The sequence below is a fragment of the Cucurbita pepo genome, chromosome 2 (genome assembly GCF_057944985.1).
Source record: "Cucurbita pepo subsp. pepo isolate OVF chromosome 2, ASM5794498v1, whole genome shotgun sequence".
In the NCBI taxonomy this organism is placed as follows: Eukaryota; Viridiplantae; Streptophyta; class Magnoliopsida; order Cucurbitales; family Cucurbitaceae; genus Cucurbita; species Cucurbita pepo.
The window spans coordinates 12495550-12521935 of NC_141799.1; the positions used below are offsets into that span (position 1 = coordinate 12495550).

At 35.2% G+C, this 26386-nt stretch overlaps 2 protein-coding genes across 3 annotated transcripts; one reads left to right on the forward strand and one right to left on the reverse strand.

Annotated features, from left to right (window-relative positions):
• Positions 1-1089: 1089 nt before the first annotated feature.
• Positions 1090-18057, forward strand: LOC111787844 (HEAT/U-box domain-containing protein). Of its 2 annotated transcripts, XM_087121324.1 has the most exons (16): positions 1090-1564; positions 1683-1800; positions 1917-1979; positions 2694-2771; positions 4882-4973; positions 5438-5540; positions 5714-5866; positions 7371-8029; positions 8213-8681; positions 9390-9919; positions 10650-11373; positions 11907-12600; positions 14184-15229; positions 15362-15814; positions 16905-17135; positions 17350-18057. In XM_087121324.1, exons 1-16 carry the CDS (start codon positions 1509-1511, stop codon positions 17575-17577), a joined length of 5697 nt encoding a protein of 1898 aa, XP_086977450.1. In that variant the 5' UTR covers positions 1090-1508; the 3' UTR covers positions 17578-18057. The 2 variants fall into 2 exon arrangements, with proteins under 2 accessions (XP_086977450.1, XP_086977451.1); XM_087121325.1 differs by lacking the exon at positions 1090-1564 and having other exon boundaries at positions 1741-1800; positions 2683-2771.
• A 187-nt stretch (positions 18058-18244) lies between these two features.
• On the reverse strand, positions 18245-23747 carry LOC111789228 (mitochondrial 28S ribosomal protein S29-like protein). The gene is made up of 7 exons (XM_023669927.2): positions 23323-23747; positions 23088-23248; positions 22782-22993; positions 22164-22418; positions 21983-22069; positions 20072-20244; positions 18245-18799 (listed from the first exon to the last, which is right to left on the reverse strand). Exons 1-7 carry the CDS (start codon positions 23694-23696, stop codon positions 18688-18690), a joined length of 1374 nt encoding a protein of 457 aa, XP_023525695.2. The 5' UTR covers positions 23697-23747; the 3' UTR covers positions 18245-18687.
• Positions 23748-26386: the final 2639 nt, after the last annotated feature.

A 26386-nucleotide genomic window follows, 5' to 3' on the forward strand; every position in this document is an offset into this window, starting at 1 on the left:
AACTAAAATGATTGAATTTCATAGGATTTCTTCGATTTTTAAGAATGTGTATTTGGAACGAAAAAATTCAATGATATTTGTTATGGTTTGAGTGAGTACGAACTCCATAGGCATGATTCACTAAATGAGGGGAATGCCACAATGCCTCAATCATTAGCTCATTGAGTTGAAATAATGATTGGACCATACAAACCAGATATCAATCTCTCGGAAAGATCTACTTGTTTGTCTCATCACAAAGCATATACATTCATACCAGAAAAGCAATATAAGCATGAGATCCACTCTTTATAAAGGTAGGTGAAATCGTACATCTGTTTTGTGTTACGATCCAAAACGTGTTACATGTGACCGCGTGTCAGATGTTCCAATCATACTTATTCAGGACGTGTTGTCCATGGCCGCATCCCGGTTCCAAACATTTTTTACTTGCTTTCATAGTTTAGGTCTTTACTATTACTATCATGTCAATACGGGGTGTATGACTCTTCACCCAAATCGTGTTTGCACTTGTCAATGTTAAAATGCCCCAAAAAGATGTGATTAGTTGCCAACTATTTCTACTCGGTTATACGCTATCAAAGTGTGGTGGTAGCTTATTCACTTTTGGCTTATAACATTGATATCTTTCAAATTGTTTTTCAACGCATTTCCTTGCTCACGTTTTCTAAAATATTTCTCTCAAACGTGACCAGAGACTCGATCTTATGTCAAAATTGTCCGTAAAGTCCGACTTCCATACAACTAACTTCTTCACCAAGTTAAAACAAATGTCATACAATGGTTGTCTCATTGCCTCAATAGTGCAATTGTGACACTTAGTTGTCCACTTCTCCGACCTTATCATTGACTTAAACATCAGAGTACGTTAGACACGATATCATATGATGCTCAAATTATCCTCTTGCAGGTTGCTTCAAATCGTCGTCGTTCGGCATTGCCCAAGGACAGTAGACCGAGATCCAACACGGGCAATAGTCATTTAAAATTATTATTATTATTATTATTATTTGTGTTCAAATAAGGAAATAAAATATTAGAAAAGGCAAGGGAAAAGTGAGAATTAAACCTTTGGCGTTAAGAGGGAAATACGAGTCCGACATAGTTTTCAGCCGTGTGCCCTTAGAACTCAATGAGGGTTGAAACCTATAAATTGGAATTGCATTCTCGTCTCCCAGCGAACGAATACAACACAGAAACCCATTTGTTTAGCCGATACGCTCTCTGATTCATAAGCTTTTCGCCAGGAGGCGGCGTTTCTCGTCTCGTCGCTGTTACTCGAGGCGGAGCTGAATCCGACTAACCGATTTCAGGGGGAAGGCGGCGGTGGCGGTGGCGGCGGCGTATCGTTACTCCTTTACCAGACCTCTGAACCTCATCGCGTTTTGAGAACTTCCCCCTTTCAATCGGCGGACTTCCAATATAATCCGGATTTCCATCTCTATTCTCAACTTCTCGGATTCTCAATCCCTCTTTATTTTTCACCTGTGCTATTGCCTGTAATTTGAATGGGTAGACCCAAGGGAGACGGTGCTAGAAGCAAGGCTAGACCTTCAAGCAGCAGGTTGTTAACTTCTCTTCCATATTTACGAAGATCGCCGCTTTCAGTTATTCCATTAGCTAAAATTCTTTTCTTTTTGTTCATATTCCTTTGAGAAATTCAACTTTTCTTTTGCACACAGTTTGGCAGCGTCACTTCTGCCATCGGATTCCGCCGCTAACGCTGCTGGATTCGGCGGTTTTCTTGGTAGTTACCGGCTCGATTCTACTCTCACTGGGGATGATGCAGCATCTTTTTCGGTATGGTTGTTTGGATTGAGAGTTGAGACATGATAGATATTATTGTAACGCTGCTTGATTAATGAATTTGTAATCATTGATAGGACCGTTTTTTTATTATATTTGTGTGCACGCAGGATATTGATGGTGAAGTTGCACAGCACTTGAAGAGGCTTTCAAGGAAAGACCCAACCACCAAGGTAATTTATATGTAGTTATCTGTTGTCTTTCATCTACTGTTAAGCAAGGCTCTTCACTAGGAAATAAGTAGTTAAGAGTTCCTGACGCACGGCTAATAAGAAGCTCGTCAATGTATTACTCTTAAGCGAAAATGCGCTATCTAATGTTGAGTACTGGTCGACATATCTCTTCCAATTTTCAACATCACTCCAGAGCCTCTGCCTCCAGTTTAATTCTACTATCAAACTACAAAACTGTCGTGCGTTCAGAATATTAGTAGGATACTAAAAACTTGATTGGGATTTCTGAAAACGGGCCTATTGTTATTTTCTTAAAGGAAAAAAAAGTTACTGGCTTGGTGTATTTTCCCCCCCTTTTCTATCTCAACAATTGCATATCTAAATTCAGTATTACACTTGGACAACTTCTCGTTGTTTAAAACTATCTGAATGTTATAATAATCATTGATTAATTATAACGAGTACTCTTTTCCTGTAAAAGGTGTGGAATCGTTTAAGTGTAGAGTTAGTTGTAACAGTCATACATTTGAAAGCACCATTGTGAGCCAGAGTGTTGGTTAGGACCATTGCATCAAAATTTTACTTTTTGTACATACTGTAGAGGAAACTCGTTGAGATCTTACGAGTGAATAATATTCACATTTACTATTTTTTTTCAGTTAAAATTTTAAGGGTTCTTTAATAGGAACTAATTTGCTATTAGATTTTCAACAGCTCAAAGCATTGGCCTCTTTGTCCGAGTTTCTTAAGCAGAAGTCTGGGAAAGACGTTGCGTCAATTATTCCACAATGGGTACCTCTCTTTCCTTCTCCATGTTCAGCTAATCTTGGCTTTGCATGGATGACTTATGAATTCATTCATTTTCATGTTTAATATCATTTGTTGTTGGGTTGCATACATATACATTAGTGATTCTCCTTTAATGTGGTATAGTCATGAGAGTGTTAGGGTGATTTGATATAGAAACCATAGGGGAAGGGGAATTGAGTTGTGAGCTGGAGTATATAATTCCTTGAGATGGGCCTTGTGCATATTATATACTAATTTGTTTCTTATGGAATAAATGTATGTATGTATGTATTATGTCTGTATATAGACATACTATATATACTTTATTTTTTTGTAAAGAAACAATTTCATTAAAGTTCCGTATGATAATATAAGATGTTACTATATACATACATTCATTCATATATTTGTTTTTTGGTTGAACTGTCTTTAGATTAGGTTTTTATTGTTGGTTGTTTTTTTTGGATGCCACTGTTTGCACCTTTTTTATATTCCTAAATGGAAGCCTTCATTTTTTGTTGGAAGGAAAAAAAAAAAAAAAAAAAGAAAGAAGAAAAGAAAGAGCTATTAGATTTATGAGGCTATTCAAGGAAGCTTTAAAGTTATCTAGAGTTTTGAATATAATTAATCCATTCTTATGAAGCCAAAAACACCATGACCTTCACTGAAACCCATGATGTTTCCAGGCTCTCTGTATGCTACAAATACCTGATATAAAAAATCCTTCTAGGTTCTATAAGCACACCTCCACAACTTTTAACGACCTGTGAAGTTTCTTTGGATTCCTTAAAATCAACACCTCTCAAGCTCCTAATAGACTTGACAAAATCCTTGTTCATTTTGGACAGTTATTACTATTATTTTCTCTCCCTCTCTCTCTCTCTCTCTCTCTCTCTCTTACAGAATCACAATTCAATTCCTCAAGAATCCTCTTTTTCTTCTAGTCTTCAATCTTCTCATGTTCCCAGACAATATCATGGACCACTAAGATTCTCTTCGAGCTAATCTGGATTCCATTCGTTTGTGACCAAAAGCTATTTCTTGATTGCCTTATTATTATTTAGACTATTGCTTGTTTGGAGTTTTGGAAGGTGTGGGCATCATTTCTTCACGAACTACATGTCCTATAGTCCCTGTGTCCCATGCAAGCTGGGGCATTCTAACTTTGTTGGTCTTGCCACACTCAGTGGCTGACAACCCCTTTGATAACTGAAGTTGTCTTTGCAATCTTTTCAATTGTTGGGGGTTTACTTTCTCCAATGATAAGGGTATATGATTATGGCTCGAACATTGTTGACTGAGTAACTCTCTATGTAAGATACTTTTTCCCATGAGTATCTTCCTCCATTGAGCTATCCCCAAAGTGACTAATTTTTTTCTGCTAAGTCTTGACAAAGAAGCTTTTGAAGTAGGGTAATATACGAAATCCTTACTATTTAGTCCTTTTATTTCCCCAATTTACTTCTTGTGTTCTTCTTGCATCCTTTCTCACCTATTTAGCATTTAGTAATGCAGCCTGGTCAGACCACTGTGCAAAATATGATGGATCTTCATGGACGCTTATGCTTCCTTCCAACAACTTTGTGTTGTATTGTAGTATAATTTTGAGCCACGGCTTCACTACCATCCGCTTTAGGGTATTGTCTCACACTTCTATAGGAACAAAGCCTTTCGGCTTGTCTTTAACCTAAGGAGGAGTGTTGAAATGTATATGTTATGCTTGAAAGATGACCGTTTCCTTCTATAAAGAATTTACCTTTACTTGTTCTTTTCAAAATTATTCTCTTTTGCTCATTTCTTTTCAGCCATTGCATATTATGTGGATAAGTTCTTTCTTGTTTCCTTATGGTTTAGCTGGATTTATAGGAAACTCTAATTTATCTTTGCTCCCAAGTTTTTATGTACACTATCCAGGGTGCATAATTAACTGAAGTTCTAGTCTAATGTTTGATTTGATTGCTTTCTTCTTCTTCTTCTTCTCTTTTAACTATTTAATATTTTGTCTACCAGCCAATTTTATTTGTTGTCATATTATGACTTTAGTTATATATCGTGCTGCATTTTCTAAATGTTTGCTCTTTTTCAATGATAGCTCTCTCCATTTCTTTTATAGGTATTTGAATACAAGAAACTGTTGATGGACTATAATAGAGATGTACGACTTGCTACACATGAGACAATGACCAATCTCGTCATTGCTGCTGGGTACTTTTTGGCCCTTCCCAAATCTGTATCACTCCCAATTCTGCACGAGTAGCATATTGATCTCAGTGCAACTTTTGTTTAGTTTGGTGGTTAAGCTTCTAGATCATATGTAGAGTAATGATGAGTTTGACAACATAAGCTATTTTTTGTTTGAAATGCATTTATTGAATACAAAGATACTTCCGAAGATTATAGATAAGTCTCATACTATACTATAAGTAGACATCTGATATATACTGATAAAGAAGTCCTTAAATTTTCTTAAACCTTTTTGTTCAATTACTTTCTGGCTTATTCTTGTTGGATTTGGATATTTACACGTTCAAGGATTGGCAGAATTCAATTATTTAATATGTTCAATGGTTAGTTGCCAGGTCTCATTAATGTAATATAGCCAATCAATTCATTTTGTCATTAGGCTTAGGCACTAAATTAGCTTGTGGGATTTCTTTCATGTTCCTCAGGAGAGAGATAGCTCCGCATCTGAAATCTCTGATGGGGCCATGGTGGTTTTCTCAGTTTGATTCAGTTTCTGAAGTCTCTCAAAGTGCAATGCAATCATTGCAGGTATGTTATCAATTACCAAACTGATTAGCATTTTCATTTATAGTAGAGTACTGGTGATGACTTGAGAGAGGGGGGCGGTGATCATTATTGCCAAAAAATTCCCAACTCCAGTTGAATTCATTTCTTATGGAACCTTTTAACACTTTCCGCTTTAAATGAATTGTGAACAACAGGCAGCATTTCCTGCTCAGGAAAAGAGAGTAGATGCTTTAATTTTATGTACAACTGAGATATTTATATACCTGGAGGAAAACTTGAAGCTCACACCAGACACTTTGTCAGATAAAGTAGTTGCTAAGGATGAATTGGAAGAGATGCACCAGCAGGTGTGCTTTCAAATTCTCCCTCTTGGATTCTGCTTCATGTTTGTCTATTACTAGGGTTGACTGTATATCAACGATCATGTCTTTTTATTTCTCATAGCACAAGCGTGCGTATTAATTTTTTCTCTTTTCTTCTTTTCCCTATTACTTTTCATTAAATCTCTATCTGCATTATGGTAGTGGCCAACAGTAGCAGTAGTGCTATTGCAATAACGGGACTTCGCTACCTCAAAGTAATAGCTTCATGTCCCAAATTATTCTTGAACAGGGATGGTTCCTAATATTTACATTGCATGTTAGATACTCTCTCGATATGAACCACGACCAAGAAATTTTCATACCTCAAGGTTCAATTACAAGGACAAGAGCCAAGAAGTTACAACAAACCTTGTATACATATATTCAAGCTATGGTGAACTCATCAAAGGAAATTCTAGAAGACGTTGGAGACCTCCCATATATGTTGTGCAAAGTTAAGCTTCAAGAAAGAGATGCACTAAATGCACTTTAAGTTGCATTTAATGAATTCAGCTAAATTTATGGAACTAGTCCAAAGATGACTAATAAACACATTTCATTCATTGCACTATTTAATTATAATTTAAATATTTGTTTGTCATATTTAAGCTAGTTTTTAATATAAGAGTTAAGATTATATTGTAACCCACATAGGTTACCATATTCCACCGTTAAATAGTCATTTTAATATGGAGGTTATGGGTATTTCTCATTTACTAGCCAATTTAATTTGGGAGTTATGTGTCACATAGGTTAAGGTTGTAAAGGCTAATAGCCTTCTTTTTTTTTATTAGAGACATCACATTTTGGAATAAAAAAAAGAATAGAAATGTGATGTCTCTAATCAAAGAAAAGAAGGTTTTATATAGCCTTTACAACCTTAACCACACATAACTCCCAAATTAAATTGGCTAGTAAATGAGAAATACCCATAACCCTCCCTATTAAAATGGCTAGTTAATGGTGGAATATGGTAACCTATGTGGGTTACAATATAACCTTTAACTCCTATATTAAAAACTAGCTTAAATATGACAAACAAATATTTAAATTATAATTAAATAGTGCAACTAATGAAATGTGCTTACTAGTGATCTTTGGACTAGTTCCATAAATTTAGCTGAGTTCAATAAACGCAACTTAAAGTGCATTTAATGCATCTCTTTCTTGAAGCTCAACTTTGCACAACATATAAGGGAGGTCTCCAACGTCTTCTAGAATTTCCTTTGATGAGTTCACCATAGCCTGGATATATGTGTACAAGGTTTGTTGTAGCTTCTTGGCTCTCGTCATTGTAATTGGACCTTGAGGTATGGAAATTCCTTGGTCGTGGTTCATATCATACTCCCTCCTTTGACTGAATTTCCTCTTCATGTTGTATATCAATTTTCCAGTTGCCTAATTGGAAATACTACTACTTTCTGCTTGAGGATTTTATTTTTGTTTTAAGTTGTGCTGTTATGCTGTTTCTTGCTGTCTTCAAACGCAGGTTATCTCTTCATCACTGCTTGCTCTAGCCACATTAATTGATGTCTTAGTGAGTGTTCGGACTGAAAGATCAGGGACTGGGAAAGGCAGTGGTGAAACAAAGCATGCTTCCAAGTCTAGGGAAACTGCTATTTCATTTGCTGAAAAGTTGTTCACCGAGCATAAATACTTTGTACACCTGTTGCAGTCCAAAAGTACCATTGTCCGATCTGCTACCTTTTCAGTCTTAAAGAGCCTTGTGAAAAACATTCCTCATGCTTTTAAGGAACAGAGCATGAAAACTATTTCCGGTTCTATCCTTGGTGCTTTTCAGGAGAAAGACCCTTCTTGCCATTCATCAATGTGGGATGCAGTATTACTTTTTTCTAAAAGGCTGCCCAACTGTTGGACATATGTGAATGTCCAGAAAACTGTACTGAATAGATTTTGGAATTTTCTTAGAAATGGGTGCTTTGGATCCCAACTGATTTCCTACCCAGCTTTGATTTTATTTTTGGACACAGTTCCACCTAGTGCTGTGGGAGAGCAGAAATTTCTCCTCAACTTTTTCGAGAATTTATGGGTTGGAAGGAACCCATTCCATTCTTCAAATGCAGAAAGGCTTGCATTTTTCCAGGCTTTTAAAGAATGTTTTCTTTGGGGGCTACAGAATGCATCAAGGTGGGCGTAGTTTCTTGACCTTGTTTTTCTCCTTTTTTTTTTTTTTTCTTTTTTTTTGCTAGTTTAGCATGGGAGATTATTTTTTTCTACGAGATTCTTTGCTGCCACTTTATTCAGTACTGGACATAATTGAATTAAGCTTTAACCTTGGGTTTGTAATTTGCTTTTGTTTTTTGCTCCCAGGTTCTGCAGTGGAGATGACTTAGCTCATTTTCAAGTTACCCTCGTTGATGTTATTCTTGTTAACCTTTTATGGAAGGATTACTTACATGACGTTCAATGTTTAAAGAATCAAGACAGGGCCTTGTCTGGAGGTGCACCTTTGAATAACAAGAGGACCGCAGAAACACCAAGTACAAAGTATCCGATGAGCTACTTACAAGATTTGAGAAAATGCATTGTTGAAATTCTATCCGGCATCTACCTAGTGGAACATGATCTACTTTCTGTTTTTGCTACGGAATTTCAGAAGAATTGTATTAGTATGTTCCAGTTGACAGATAATACAGAAGTAGCCTCGGGAACCATAGAACAGATTATAGGATTTATATTAGAATTGGAGCAACTTTCTATGGACAAGGATGATATCTGGCCCTTGGCTCTCTTGGTAGGACCAACACTGGCAAATGCTTTCCCGATTATAAGATCGCATGTAAGGCAATATCTCATACTTCTTGGAAACATTATTCAAAGTGTTTCTTCTTTGCACTTATGCTTTTTCTATTTTTGGATGTGGTGGTTAAATTACTATAGAAACCAAAGGTTTATACATTTAGTTAGCTAGTATAGTTGCATTATCAAATTTTAGTCTTCCCTTTGGAGTACAAGTCTGAACATTATTCTGAAGAGAAGGAATACATGAATTTTCGTTCTAAAACACAGAAACAACGTGCTCAGGTTTGCATGACTTGAATTCATTGAACTCCTGTTCCAGTAATTCTTTAAGAAGCTATTTTGAACTTCTTTACCTAATTATCAGTTATCTTACTTATGCCTAGCTGTACTGTGGATAACCTGCGTGCCTCACAGTTTCTGTGGCTTCCCTTTTGGTCCCACATACAATCACTCCCAAAATGTATAAAGGTCTAATATCTTATGCCTTTTCCCACAATTGAACTCTTGTTCCAGAAATTCTTTAAGAAGCTATTTTGAACTTCTTTACCTAATTATTAGTTATCTTACTTATGCCAAGCTGTAATGTGGATAACCTGCGTGCCTCACAGTTTCTGTGGCTGCCTTTTTGGCCCACAGACTATCACTCCCAAAATGTATTAATGTCTAATACCTTATGCCTTTTCCCAATATTGAACTTCAAATATTTCTAATTCAAACTACATTATTCTTGTTTCATTGACATCAGGAATCTTCAGATGGTGTGAGGCTTCTATCTGCTGCTATTTCTGTTTTTGGGCCTCGCAAGATTGTTCGAGAACTATTTATTTGTAATAATGGAATGTCCTCTACTCATTTGTCTGGTGTTGAGGCCCAAGATGTGGAGGCAAGACAATTCATGCAAATATTTAATGAAGTTTTTGTTCCTTGGTGTTTGCAAGGGAATAATAGCTCTGCTGGTGCTCGATTAGATCTCTTGCTTGCACTAATTGATGATGAACGTTTCTCCCATCAATGGAATTCTGTTATCAGTTACTCATTTAATCTAGATCATACTGGAGTTGTGCTTGAGTCCATTAACTCAGAAAGTTTAGCCATGTTGGCAAAGCTTTTAGACAGAGCAAGAGGAAAAATTACGAATAGTGACGCAAGAAATGTCACCAATACTTGGCAGAAGGCTAACCTTGGGAACTGGCATCATGAGCATTTGGAATCTGCTGCTGTTGCTATAGCGCAATCCCAGGCTCCCTTTAGAAGTTCATTTACAGAGTTTTTATGGTATCTAAACTATAGATCTCTTGTCTTAATGATTATACCTAATTATATTTTAAAAAACTGATACATTTACGATTTAGAATCACACATGGTACACATTTTGAACCATTTCATACTTACTAGTTTTCTTGATTTAATCATTTATTTCAATTGGAGTGGCCCATGAAAACTAGTATCTTCATTTCACTTGCTTTTTAAACTGTGGTATTTTTATACATTAGAAACGGTACATTTTACTTCCAACTTTTTCTCTTCCTCTTCCCTTATTAACTGCATAATCTTACAATTATGAGTTAGAAAGTTGGATACATTACATCTCGGGAAGTCCTTTAGTGGGAATTGAATTTCATGATTCAGATTGATATAGTGCCATGTTTCTTGAAAATGACTCGATCATCTTTCACCTCTGTAAAAGAAGTATATATGTATATGTATATGTATATGTATATGTATGCATGTATCTATGTATGGATGTGTGTATGTATGTATGGATGTGTGTGTGTATGCATATATATGCGAGCACACACACACCAACAGGAAATGGCTAGACAATTTCCATTTTCCTACCCTTTTCTTTTGCATGTATCCAAAGATTGGTGGAAGGTTGCTTGTTTTTGAGAAATGAAATAACTCTTGCAAACTGAGTCCTAGCCTTAGTAGAGTCCTATTTAAAATATTAGTCCGCAGTTTTGATGTGTTATGTTTTAATCTTAATCATCTCTCTTCTTTGCAGTTCTGTTTTGGGTGGTTCAGTACAGAGTGATTGCTCTTCTTTTGTGTCAAGAGATACATTGATTGCTATATTCGAGGCGGTATTTCAGAAATTAGTTAGTTTCTTATTGCACTCTCCTTTAAGTTGGGCAAGAAATTCTTGTTCTTCATTGATACCTAAGCCAGGAAATTCTTTCCCCAATTCCATAAGTTCTTCAGATGTTGCGATGGCACATTTTTCTCTAGAAGTACTTGACCGCTGCGTCTTTTGCTTATACAACCTAGGGGAAGAAAATTATCTACTTCCTAGTATTTTAGCTACTATATATGCTATTGACTGGGATTGTAGTATAGAAGAAAGACAAGATGATATGCTTGATGACAAATTTAAGGAAGAAAGGAGAGAAAGGTTGCTTTTTGGTGGACGTGTGCGTGTCCTACGCCAAAAGATTTATCAGTTTTGGAAGAACTGTAAAACACACAACAGAAAAAAATATGGAAGTATCCTGATTCAGTTTATTAGGTCTGCCATCTTCAGTGACGATACTGAAGAAATTGTGTCTTTGTGCTGCCAATGGATGCTTGAAATTAAGGATCAAATCTCTCAGGATCACTTAGAGGAACAATATATGTTAGACCAGCTTTTGATCAAGGGTGATACATGGCCTTTCTGGATTGCTCCCAACTTCATGGCTCCAAATGAATTGGCCGCTTCAAATACGAAAAACATTGGCTTTGATATTCACGTGAGTGGGCTTTGTTTAATTTATACCATTTCTTTCTTCATGACAGTTTAATACTATTGTGGATGCTGAAGTTTGACAATTTCTTTCTGTATTTTCTGATAACGATATAAATATATATCATTCTTTGGTTTTTAATAAAAATATAACTATCTGAATGTGTATCTGCATGTTTGGGTTTTCCTTGTAATATTGGGTTAATCACCCATATTAGAGAGCGGGTATCTACCATCCATTGTTTTCCTTCTATGCTGCTTGGTAGATGTTCTATGCTCGATAAAATAGCAATAACTGCTCAATTTTACTGTCGGCCCGAACAAAGTTTGTCCTTCTAGGAGTACGTGATAGTCGTACACTGCCTAGGCAACATTCTGTCAAGCATTTCTTCTTTGATGCATTCTGTTTCCATCCATTTAATTAATTAAGTCATTGATAACTGTGTTTCTAATCTCTGACTGAAATTGTGTTTTCTGTTGTAAAAGTTCCAATGAGGCGTTGCATACTGAATGTTAAATACACCGATGTTTCATATGCAGAAATCTGGAAATCACAAGCTTATTTCTTTAGCAAGCATGCTTATGTCAAAGATTGGACTTGAGAATTTTTTTTCTGGCCAAGTTGAAAATTCTTCACCTTGCCTTGGTGAGGCGACAAATAATGAGGTTACTTGCCGTGCTTGGCTGGTTGCTGAAATATTATGCACATGGAAGTGGCCAGGAGGTAATGCTAGAGGCTCTTTCCTTCCTTTATTTTGTGCTTATGTCAAAAGGAGCTGTTCACATGAAAGCTTGTTGGATTCCACCTTCAACATATTGTTGGATGGGGCTCTTCTCTGCGGTAGCAGGGCTGCTCAAAGCATCGTCAATATTTCGCCTTATCCAGATACCTTACTAGAGGATATTCAAGAACCATTCTTGAGAGCTCTCGCATCTCTTCTTTTCAGTATGTTAAAAGAGAACATATGGGGGAGAGACAAAGCTAGTTCACTGTTTGAGTTGCTTGTTAGAAGACTTTTCATTGGTGAAGCAGTGAATATTGACTGTTTAAGGATTCTTCCACTGATTGTGAGTTTTCTTATTCGTCCGATGTGTGAAAGAAACACTGTGTTTGATGATTCTGGTTCATGCTCTGTGGAGGGCTCAAAGGAAAATATTATTCAAAATACAATCGAGGGTTGGCTCCAGAGAGTCCTTTTGTTCCCATCATTAAGTCAATGGCAGGCTGGGGAAGGTATGCGTCGAAGTAGTTGACATTAATTGATGGACCATAGATAGAAATCGTTTCTGACTATTTTGATCATATTTAATTTGTGCATGTGTTTCCTTTTGTTGAATTGTTCCTAACATATCTCATTTAATTTTTTCTTATATCTTTTATGACTTTGCATTTGAAGTAGCATTCAAGTGGATGCCATATCACCTTCTTTCGAAAACAGATGTTGTGAAGGGAGAGCATTGTGAAACCTATATATGTTAGATAACATGTGTACAAGGGACGTGAAAAGAGAGCATTCATTTTCTACTATTAGAATATTCTAATTTATCATTACGAGTTTCATTTTCTTCATCAAACATATAAGGCTCAAGTGCAGCTGTTTTCTTCATATATATAATTACAAAAGAGGGGGATCGGTAAATAGGGTTTTTTTCTATATAATAATCCTCAAGTCAGCCCAAATTATACTCCTCTTATTCCTTGCTCTTTATCTGGGGACTTTTGATTAAAGGAGTGATGGGTGCAATTTTTGGTATGAATGCTTATTGATAATTACAGCTTTTCATTTTATTTATTTATTTATTTATTATAAAAGAATTGGTTATCCATGATGTTTACAATAAAACCTTCTCAATTTACATTGAGGGAGGTAGGACTATAAGAAGGAAAAATATTAGGCAATTTACACCCAAATATAGTGAACAACATTGTCGAAGAGCGTTGTATAAGTCGGTGTCTTCTCCATGAAGACTCTTTGGTATCTTTCTTCCATAAATCTTTTACTTCCTTAGGAAAAGTAAGATGTCGTCTGATGATATTGAGAATCCTTGTCCATAAATTTTGAGCATATGTGCATTGCATATATAAGTGGCTTTGTGCTTTGTTGTCTTTCTTGCATAATGTGCACCAACGTGGAAATGATCATTTGGTCTTTTTTTTTTTTTTTTTTTTTTTTTGTTGGTAGATTTTCACTTTTGCTAATGACTTTATGCACTATTTCCCTGGAAAAACTTCCTTTCCAACTTTCATTTCATATTTATGAATATTTCTTTTAAGAATCATGACTGAATATATGTCCTAGTCCCTAGTGTTTGGGTAGGTTTCAAAATCTAGTCTTTAGTTTTTAAAAAGCTTCAATTTAGTCCCTTACGTATTAACATTTTAAAATTTAGTCCTTCTGGTTGGTAAATGTTCAAATTGATTGATAATAGATTTACATGACATAATATAAAGAAGAAAAGAAGCTACATAAGATAAGAAAACTTAAAATTTCTATCCATTTAGAATTTTGGGGAAATTAGAAGCTTTATCTTTCCTCTATTAGATTATCTTTTTTCTCTAAATTTTATTCAACTCACTAAATTTTATATCACCAACCCATTTTAGCAGTAACCAATAGGGGTACTGATTGAGATGTTAAAACATGAAGACAAAATTGAAACTTATTAAATGATAGGAACGAAGCTGAAAAAAAGGCTAAAAGCACTAGGGACTCATGTATTCATTTAACTTGACTTTATCATGTGTGATTTGTGGTCTATTTATTGTTGCGTGGACATTATTTGTTATCCTTGATGGGTTTTGATTTCTTCTGGCAGATATGGAAGATTGGCTTTTGTTGGTGATATCTTGTTATCCCTTTAGTAGTTCCATGGGAGGCTTACACACGTTGAAGCCGGACAGAAATATAAGCACTGAGGAGAGCAGTCTTTTATTGGAAATATTTCGAAAACAGAGAAATATATCTGGTAGATCATCTACAGTTAATCATGCACCGCGGGTACAAATGTTATTGTCCGAGCTTATGGTTGTTTCTGTCGGCTACTGCTGGAAGCAATTCAATGACGAAGATTGGGAGTTTTTGTTGTGTCAGTTAATGAGTTGGATCCAACCAGCCGTTGTAGTAATGGAGGAAATTGCTGAAAGCGTGAATGGTATTATCGTCAATAGCTCTACTTCAATGAATGCAAATGAAATTTTAGAAAAGCTTGAGCAAAGTGTTAAGATTTCAGACCCAATCCCGTTTTGCATTTCGAGAAATGCCCTTTTGTCATTTTCTTTGTTTTATGGTTCCTTTGGGCTACAAGGACTGAAAGATATGGAAACTTTAAACCCTCAGCGATTAGATAAATTGAACCATGTCAATGATCGCATTGTTGAAGGAATTCTTCGCATGTTCTTTTGCACTGGAATTTCTGAGGCCATTGTATGCTCCTACGGTGATAAAGCTACAACCATTATAGCATCCTCAAGAATTGAACTTCCTCATTTCTGGGACTTGATAGCTTCAAGTGTTACTAAATCCTCAAAAGATGCTAGAGAGAGAGCAGTAAAATCAATTGAATTTTGGGGACTCAGTAAAGGCCCTGTTAGTTCTTTATATGGCATTCTTTTTTCCACCAAACCGGTTCCTTCATTGCAATATGCAGCCTATTTTATGCTCTCAACTGAACCAATTTCTTACTCTGCAATTATTAGAGAAAATACTTCATGCTACCTGGATTATGATACCACGACTGAACAGGGCTCTACTCAAGTTGATTTTTCATCAGAATATAATGTGCTTTTGAAGGAAGAAATTGTATTTATGATTGAGAAACTCCCTGATGATGTTTTTGACATGGAGTTGATGGCCCAAGAAAGGGTGAGTACATTGTCTCTAACATTTACTTGCCAACTGCCATCGAATTGTCAAAACTTTAAATATCAAATTCAAATTTCAGTTGATACTTGTTGCTTTAATAGGACCTGATTACTAACGATTTAATTTTTGTAGGTGAATATATTTCTTGCTTGGTCTTTGTTGCTGTCACACTTATGGTCATTGCCCCCATCCTCATCTGCAAGGGAAAGATTGGTTCAATATATCCAGAATTCTGCTAGTTCAAGGATATTAGATTGCCTTTTCCAGCATATACCTGTTGAAGGCATGGCTCTTCAGAAGAAGAAAGATACAGAACTTCCAGCTGGGCTATCAGAAGCTGCAACTGCAGCAAACCAAGCCATTACCACAGGTTCATTATTGTTTTTGGTGGAATTTCTTTGGCCCGTTGAACCAGTGAAACTGGCATCATATGCTGGAGCAATATATGGCTTGATGCTCCGTGTTCTTCCTGCTTATGTTCGAGGGTGGTTTTGTGATTTGCGTGACCGTTCGAAGTCTTCTGTCATTGAATCCTTTACAAAAGCATGGTGCAGTCCTTCTCTCATTGCAAATGAACTGTCCCAGGTATGTGTTCTCTTGTGGCGAAGCTCATTTATTAGCTGTATACATATTGTTACTTTTTTCAACTTATCCAAGACAATGAAATTAAGCTCCTTGAATTTACTCGCTTAATTTGGATTTCATTTGGGTGCTGCTCAGTATTAGTTTGCAAAAGTATGCCTAGAGATGGGGGTGAACCAGGTGGGTCATTCAAAACACAACATAGAACTCTTTAGCATCTGGTTCTAAGTCTGTACTGTTGCTTATTTTGTCAATTTCAGTAGCTCTAGCAGACATGGCAATTCCCTTTACTAACTAACTGCTTAGCTTTTAATGCCCATTGCTTGGATCACTTCTATGGGTGGTACCAATTCCTCTTGAATGTGACTTCCTTTTGGTGATAGTCTATGTTCACGTGGTTGGTTTCCAGCCAAACTGTATCAAATATCTTGTAAAGATTGCTTGTATCTGTAGAACTCAAGGAGTCCAGGACACTTTTGTACAACCTATAAAATAGATCCTGTTCAAGTAAGGTAGTAAGGTTGCTTGTATCATGAACCATAGGATTTGGTCAAACTAAATGAGTGGCATTGTACTTTACATGATTTGGCTTGTTTGATGAGTTATGCTCCTCTCAAAGAACATACAGACAACACAAAGTCAAAGGATACTAGCCTTTCTCCAGCTTGATTCACAATTATTAGATAAATGAACAACTTGAACCTAACGATAAGGGCCGACAGGTTAGTCGATTTCCCATCAAATGTGGTAGAGTTATTGCTCTTAAAGTCTTCAAATGAGGTAGTGTAAACGGCCATGCTCCTTCATTCTGGTTCTAGCCATGAATAAGCATTGAAATCCTCCAAGCTCAACATGATAGATACTACATGCCATGAGCTTGGGAGATCAGTTGGCAAGGGTACCTGCACTGGAGTTCAATCGCGTTGTGTTGGCTCTTGTTGAGGTACCCTTATAACACTTCGTAAAACTGGTCAATCTACCAAAGCACCGTGCTGAGGTGTCATTTAGAGGCACAAAGCTACAACTTCATGTGGATATTATTTTTGTGGGGTACAACACTATCATTCTCTTACAAAAATATTCTTTGCTGCAGATAAAGAAAGCTGAATTTGCTGATGAAAATTTCTCAGTTGTTGTAAGTAAATCAGCCAATGAGGTAATTGCTACGTATACTAAAGACGAGACGGGGATGGACCTAGTAATTCGCCTTCCTTCATCATATCCACTGAGGCACGTTGATGTTGATTGTATGAGGAGTTTGGGAATAAGTGAAGTTAAGCAGCGGAAGTGGTTATTGTCCATGATGTCGTTTGTCCGTAATCAGGTAACTTTTTTTCTTTTTCTGTACTGAAAGGGTGTTCAGAATCTTAGGCCTAATCATCTTAAAACATGAAAAGAGAAAAACCCCCGAATCTGGTAATTCCTGTATTAGGTTAGCTGTGACGCGTGTAAGATTCGAGTGGACCTGCACGACTAGAGGTCGGTATATAGGGGCATTAGGGGCAATGGATGATTTAGATTTTTCTTATGTGATGCAGAATGGTGCTTTAGCTGAAGCAATAAGGATATGGAAGCGTAATTTTGACAAGGAGTTTGAAGGAGTTGAAGAGTGTCCCATTTGTTACAGTGTTATCCACACAGTCAACCACAGCATTCCCCGCTTGGCATGCAAGACATGCAAGCACAAGTTCCATTCAGCATGCCTTTATAAATGGTTCTCCACTTCACATAAATCCACCTGCCCTCTGTGCCAGTCTCCGTTCTAATCTGGACTCAAACTCGACGATAAGTTTTGACGATACTTCTTGCATCAACTCTGAAACAATGGAGCTGTAAGGTACACAAGCAGACACTTAAAGCGTGTTTCTGTGCTAACCGTGGCAACGAAAATGAAGGGCAGAACGTAACTACGAACTCATCCACTTTTTGGCACGATATATTGGTGTTTAAGATAGCTGAGCAGTTGATACGGTTCACTTGGAAGAATGTTTTCTACTTTCTATATGTATTTCTTTTCCCCCAATTATAACATAGCCTGGGTAGAGTATGTTTGTTTAATTCAACTGGATTTGTATATAAATTACCATTTAGGTTTTTGTTATTGCTTTTTCTGGAGCTCTAACCACATGAAAGTGCAAGAACTCTAACCTTTGAAGTTTGAGTGTTAAAATTTTGTATGTTCACCAGTTTCTTTTGTTTACTCTAATTCTATGAATTATTTGTCCTCTGAGACCTTTAATGTTGCATTTCATTAGGTTTATTTGGTTATGGCTGTTGGTCTTGATTCAATACTCACTTCAAACATCTTATACTATGCAAATACGTACCCACATTATCATATAACATAAAAGTAAACAATCGATAAGTTCTAAACCAAAATAAAATAAACTTCAAAAAATTTTAAAAATGAAATAAATATTTAGAAAGTTTAGAGATCAAAATAGAATAGTCTAATACATTCACGCCATCGGTAAAATACAATATATAAGTACTAAAGAGTATGGACGTGGCCTGCAAAACTAACGGCCTAAATTGGGCATCTCAAGTTCTTCCTTAAAAGATAACACCTTATTGAAGAATGTATTTAGAATATATATTAATGAAAGAACACACAAGATGATAAGTGTAGCCCAAGTAGGCAATAAAAATTGTGCCGTAGAAAAGGTCACTTCTCCGATGTGCGTGCGCTAAACTTACAAATACAAACACTCGACTCGGTATTTTAGGCCAGAATGCCCTATGATATGTCGCACATCTTGTGAGGGTTAGGGATATCTAATTCCAAGTGAAGAAATATGCATGAGTTCTAAGCGATGGTACCGTGTCCAGTCGATGTGAACAGGCAAGGAGGACACTTAGCCCCATTGGTGTCATTGTCACCGCATCAATGGTACCAACCACCGCATTTCTGCTCCATTTCCATTTGACAAATAGTATACCTTTTTCCAGGCATCTTCTGAGAAGGCTTCGCGGCGTATCAGTCTTTGTCTGTCAAGCAAAATGATCAACAACTAACTGAGCAATGCATTCTACAGTTCGTTTTACGAATAGAATCACAAACTTGGGTAACAATCTCAAAGCACCCCACACAGCAACATTCATATAAACGACCAAGCAGGTATACCTTTGCAACTGAAGATTGCAAACTACATTGCGATGAGTGACATTCATGTTACAGTTCAAGAATTTCAATAAAAAGAAATAAAGAAAAAAACAATCCCCTCAAAAGTACTGAATCTTGTTCATAGGAAAAGACTCACATAAAAGATCAGACTGTACTTAACCAGACGTCAATTACTATGACCTTTTACAGTTAAAAGAGGTCCTGTCATGGAAAGTACCTACCTACCTATTCAATTGGCCAATGAAACTCTCATCTGAAACAACAGAATCTCCAAAGGATTGATAGAACTCTTGATAGTTTTAAGACAGTAGCTTTTCTTTCTTCTAGGAGCATTTCATACTCTTCCTTTTCAAACTATTCGCAAAGCACCACATATTGTAGTAAAGGATCATATACTTCCCTTGACTTCACTCCCTTGTATACTTCAGTTTTTCACTGAAGTAATTTTGTTTCTAATATTATAAGCTGTTATCCCGACCACTGCAACAAATTAGTATTATGACTTCTGAATTTGCGACACAAGTTTCTGAAGAAAAATTAGTTATACTTAGATTTTCTGGAGGCTGGTTTTATCTCTAGAAGAAAATTAATAGACATATGATGCCGAAAGGATGTCCTACCCACCAGCATACCGATACAAAACATGATCACTTGTTTCTTCCATTGTTCTCTTACAAGGAAGTGTACTAGAGAAATTTTGGACGGTTTTAACCTGTAATAGGTTGCTTTCAACTGAACGAGTCTACAGGACTCTCCTAAGTAGGTTGTGGTCCCCCTAATAAACAAGCCTAGTTCATCAGGTATTGTTAAGTCAAGTACTGCATTTATATCTTATAAAATTACAGAACTTCAAAAGAAATTTTTATTTACGATATAAATCAAGAGATGGGAGTTGGCAATGCCATCCAACAGCTAACTCTTTCTGCAACTTACTATCGCCTCTATAAGATTCGATGAGAGGAGCTTTTCGTTTCTAAATGCTCCATCTCCTCTAATAGCCAAAGAGGGGCTTATTCTAAATCCTTAACTAATCAAAGCTTTTGTAAGGGATTCCTTTTTCTCTTCATGTAACATTCTTAATTTTCTTTTTTCAATGAAATCAGTGTCTTCTCAAAATAACAACAAAATAAGCATACCTGAGGTAATAGTGAAAAACAGAAGCTGCTTCATCAAGATTGTAGCGAGGGAAATTAACACGTGCACCTAAAGGAACATCTGGCAAGTCTTGACGCAACTTTCCAACAGCAGTTGAATGAGAGAAAGCACCAACCATCATGTCGTCATGCATCATAGACCTAAAAGCTTTTACCTGTGAAAAAAATTGTAATTCTTATCATTGATTGAGAAACAAAAAAACCAAGGCAGATAAGAATTTAAGAATCATTTCAAAATCATTATACAAGGTAAAAGCTTCAACATTCAACATTGTATCTAAAAGGCTCCTAAAGTTTCAATGTTATGTCTAATAGGTGCCCGAACTTTAAAAAGCATTTATAGGTACTTGAACTATTAATTTTGAGTCTAACAAGTTCTTTGAAACTAATAAATATCTCAAGGATTAGATATCTATTAAATACAAAATTAAAAGTTAAAAAGAGACTTTTTAGTTACAAGAGTTTAGATATAATTTTTAATTTTCAATGACTTAGAAACAACACTTGTGTTAAAACTTGTCTAACCTAAAATTTTGGACCTCCAACCATCTCAATCCAAAATTCTGAACTATTGGCATTGTAAAGGTACCTTCTTCTTTGGCTTTCTTTTTCATTTTTTCTTTTATGAATAAGCTTCACTTTTTCATTTGTAGCTAGGGTGAGTTGTGCCCAGCCAATAACATACTATTCACTAAATGAGTCATCAACATTCTATCTTTACTCCCGGATTCAGAATAATCTTTTTTATATATAAATCCATGAGTGTTCGAGTCATCTTGTACCTTGACTAGTCTCACAAGTGAACTGCCCATCTATGAAGACATGAATTTATTGAGAACAAATAAAAGGAAAGCTTAGGAAACTCATAGGATAATAAATATTAGCTCAATGGTCACCGTAGTTTGAAACTATTCCCTCTAAATATTTAATCACTTACATCAACCCTTGTTCGTCACTAGGTCAACTCATTTTACTCCATGATTCTAAATACTCCCAACTGCCTTGAACCCTTTTTAGCAATCTAAGACCTATTAGATTTCACATCAAATTGAATGGTAGGTTTCAAAAACTAATCTAAATGATATATAGGAAAAAGAAAGGGATAAAAAAGAGAAAAATATGGAAGAAAAAAACAAGGCTGAAACCAAATGTGCCGTCATAACAAATAAATACTCCCAAAGAAAGCTATCTAACAAACAAGAGAGAAGAATAAATCCTAAGCCCAACTATTATATTTCTTCATTTGAATTCAGAAAAATTGTTAATTTAATCGTTCTTTTTTGGATCAAATCATTTTTGGATCAAATCATTCCATTTGTTGTTTTTAAGTCCCCGAACATTGAACCAGAAAAATAAATGAGGGAAATGAGTTTTACCACAAAAGTTACATTTTTTTAGGCAATGGAATCAAAACTATAAAAAGGCTACTGAAATGATGGAAGTATAAAGGCTAGCTAATTTAACTGTAGGTAACAGGGAAAAATGTTTAATTCCAACTAAACTAGAAGGCCATGGACCCGATAATCAAAATTTAAAAGTCTGAAGTTCCATGAGCAAGGAGTATATGCTGAACGCTGAAAATGCAGTCTACCTAAGATTTCCATGAAAAGATGTTTGTTTTCCATTAAAAAAAAAAAAAAAAAAAAAAAAAGAACATTTCACATTTAATGTATACTCTCCCTTGTTTCAAGACAGGAGATAGGGACCAGTTCCAATGCGATGCTTAAACACACAAGGTAATTTTGGTGGAAGTAAAAAGATGTTGAACCAAGAAAAAACACAAACACATACAAACTGAACAAGATATTCCAGGAACATCCAATGTATTGCAATGAATGTTAGCGAGTAGAAACAGAAAAGAAAAATCAATCCAAGCAAGTAGTTCGTACTAACCATTGCGAGTTCTCTAGCGTGTATTGGTCGAGTAGAACGAACGGTCACTGGTTCTTCAAATTCACTGAATGTAAACCAGTTGTTATACTGAACAAAAAGAAACAGCCACGAATAAGCAATCAAAGAAATGGAACTTGATCTTAGAAATCAAAGAAATGGAAGATGTAGTTTTGTGTCTCACTTGATCAATAGCAAAAAGCACAGGAATATCTTTCACAAGCGATAATTCTTTTCTTAAACGAACTACCACCCCAACAGCTGCATGAGTGTGCTTGATTCCAGTATCAATTAAGTCATATAAAGTTGAACCCTCAGGCATCATCATGGAATCAGCGCCTTTCTTCATCCTGACACCAACACCCTCTCCCAATGGTATAGGATCAGATAATTGACATGGCAGTTGTCTTAAGCGGGTCTCATTGTATTTCAGAAAATCCTGGTCAAAACCAGTCCGCCAATGAAAAGTAAATATGTCAACTGTTTCAGCTTTACATATTATCCACAGTCCTCACTTGATCTCCAGAAAGCTAATCACAAAATAGTAAACACTATGCATGAAACATTTCCCAGTCAAATAAAGAATCATGATCGTGAACATCATTTCCCTTGTCAAGATTCTCAATGGGGTGTGTAAGAATTAACATTTATCAATAGAATTAGAAAACAACCCCTTAAACTGGCATTCGATGCACATACAATGTTCGAGACCTGCATATTCATGACAAATGCACTAGAAATCCTGAAAAACACACACGCACACCATACTTCTAACTCTTAATTAGCAGGAAAAGGTCCTCACTCTCAGAACATCTTCGGCCTGAACGGGTGTATCCCAAAGTCCTGTTTCAGCGTTTTTATAGAAGAATCCTCCATGAGTCCACCGACGCCCACTAGGAACATAAAAAACTAGCCAACCTTCATCGCGAGCCCAGTGAACAAGCATGGCGAGTGCAATGCTCTTTCCACTATTGACCGGACCATCCAATACGATCTGTTTTCTAATATTTGAACCTGAATGTTTGAATTGAAATAGCAGCAAGAAAAAACATGAATACATTTGTTCGACCCCACCGCGAAAGAAAAGATAGTAGAAGAAAAGCAATACCAGCCGGCGACAACAATGAAGGATCAACCACACGCCTGAAATTGTCGCGAAGATCCAAAAAATTTTGCCGCACAAGCAGAGCACTTCGCATAGAATCCTCGAACTCCTTGACCATTCCCAAAGGCAAACCCTCAGGCAGTGCCTCATTTAGTCCTTCCATACTTCCATTTCGTAAAGAAACGAATAAATATTCCAATAAACATTCACTCATAAACAATGTAGAAAACATACGTACTTGAATTTGAAATAAGTGCCTGCATCCTTGCGAGTGAGCTGTGAGAGTGAAGATGCGGAGGTAAAGAGAGGGCGGCCATTTGGGCCAACGTCGAGTGAGTGATCATTTTCCTCGGCAGCAAGACGTCGGGCTCGAGATTTATCATCAAAAAGCGCCGCATCTAAGTCGTCGGAAGCAGCAGCGGAGGCGGAGGGATCATCGGCGGCTTTGCCGTCGCCCTTGGACTTGCCCTTCTTGGGCGCCTTCTTAACGGCGGATTTGGTTGTCTTAGCTGAGTAATTTGAAGTAAAAGATAGGATCGGAGAGGGATTCCGATTGTACGGCTGGTGTCTAGAGGCTGCGGCGGCTGCTGCTCTGAGAATTGATCGCAACATTTTCCGCCAGTCGGAGATGGGGACGAACTTGAACGCGAGGTTTTGGGTTTTGCAACTATCGCTTATACGCCAAGCGGCGGCAGGGGTATAAGATGTCATTTTTCCATGTTTCAGGGGTATAATGGTACTTTTCCATTTGTGGAAGACCGCACCCCAATGAAATTGGGCCTTTTGTTGGACCATGTGGCCCAAAATGTAACGGCCCAATGATGGGTTGAGTAGTAGTTTAATTTGAGTTAAATTATTATTTTCATTTATTTTTCAAATTCTTTAAATTTACCTATTCTTTGGGTTTATATTAGAAATATTTATTTTACTTAAAAATTTATTTTTTAAATAAATAATAATTTTAATGTCATTGAAATCCACGTCATTCTTAAAAGATGCTAATGTGAAACATTCTTAAAAGATGCTAACGTGAAACCACGACCATACAAGAAAACTGTCACACGTACGTACTATGTAGTGACGATTGTAGCTGCTTGTTTGTTTGTTAATCGCAATAAAGATTTTTTAAATAAATAATAATTTTAATGTCATTGAAATCCACGTCATTCTTAAAAGATGCTAATGTGAAACCACGACCGTACAAGAAAACTGTCACACGTACGTACTGTGTAGTGACTATTGTAGCTGCTTGTTTGTCGGTTAATCGCAATAAAGATTTTTTAAATAAATAATAATTTTAATGTCATTGAGATCCACGTCATTCTTAAAAGATGCTAGTGTGAAACATTCTTAAGAGATGCTAATGTAAAACCACGACCGTATAAGAAAACTGTCACACGTACTATGTAGTGACTATTGTAGCTGTTTGTTTGTTGGTTAATCACAATAAAAATTTTGATGGGATCGACTAATTGTTCATGTATCTTTATCTTTCGAAGCTCGAGTAAAATCTTGGATTCAAAAAATTAATATATATATATATATATATATTTTTTTTTTTTTTTTGGGTGACGTGGAGCAAAAATAGTGGCATGTATAGTAGAATCAAATAAAAGATGACAAAAATATATTTAAAAAAATGCATTATTGCAAAAGTTGGCATGCACGAATTAATACATATTTACGTGCTTTAATTAAAATTTACTACACTAACCCATATAAAACAAATTAGTGATGTTTTTTTTTTTTTAGTTAAATTATAATTTTTTTTGTCAAAGTTTCGTATTTATTTATTTTATAAACTTTATAATCTAATTTTATGTCTAATAAAATCATAAAATTTCGATTTTGTGTCGAGTAATTTTATAAATTTATTAACATTTATAGACTAATTTTATAATTTTGACGGTTTTGAGACTAAATAATATAAATCATTTTGTCCGTACATAAATTGAAATAACAAAATATGATTTATAAATTAAATTCTAAAAGCCTAAATAATTTCGTTTACTAAAAATGGAATAAATTTTTAAAAAATATTTTTTTAATTAATTTTTAATTCAATAATGAACATAAAAAAATACATAAATAAAATCATGTGTCTATTTTGGTAATTTCAGGTAAACCACAATAATTCTATTTGGATTTATCAAATACTTTGATCTATTATTATTTTTTATGTTTAAAATTGGAATTTACCAAATATCTTTTAACTATTTAAACAAAAAAAAAAAAAAAAAAAAAGTTAAAAGTGAAATAGTTATAAAAGTAAATTAATTATTTAAAATAATTTTCAATAGGAAAAGGAAAAAAAAGCCAAATAAAACAGAAAAGAGACCCGACCCCCTAATAAACCGTCCATTCATCTGTTCCAAAGGGCAACGTCAGCCTGTCGGCCGACCATTTACTTTTTCAAACACCAACTTTATCGACCAATAATTATTTAAATTATACTAAATTAATAAAAATACTTTTTAACTTCAATATTTGAAATTATACTAAAAATACAAATTATTAGAAAAAATACCCTTCTAAAATATCAATTTCATTTATATTTTTTTAAAAATACTCCTGAAATATCCTTTTAAACATTTTTAAAAATTTTAAAAACACATTTAATTTTTTTTTATATATATATATATACTATTACCCGTAATTCATAAATTTATAAAAGAGATAATTTATTAGGTATTGTATGTTAACAATTTTTTTTTAAAATTTTCTTGTACATTTTTTTAAATATAATCCTATTTTAAAAAAATAAAATTATTTAAAAATATTAAAGAAACTTTTTAAATTTTAAGGGTATTTTTGAAACTCCATTAAAAGTTCAAGAATATTTTTAAAATGAGTATTTTTTGAGATTTTTTTTTTTTTTTTTTTTTTTTTTTTTTTTTTTTGTAAAGTTTAAGTTATTATTGAAAATTTTGAAATGTTGGAAGTATTTTTTAGACTAAGTACAAAGTTTAGGGATTTTTTTATATTAATTTAGCGTAAATTTATTATGATAAAAAAAAAAGTTTTTTTTTCTTGCTTGCTTACCGGTGTTAAGGACAATTATTTTATACTAATAATTAATAGGTTTAAATTTATATTTAAAATATCATGGTCGACCATAACCATAGTCTCTAATAGGGGTTATGGTAGTTATCGACTCTGGTTGAAGTAAAGATGGGGATAAGATGATAATTTTACCATAAAATATCATGGTCGACCATAAAATATCATGGTCGACCATAACCATAGTCTCTAATTCAAATTTTAATATTACAATATAATTTTACCATTAAAAAAATAATTAA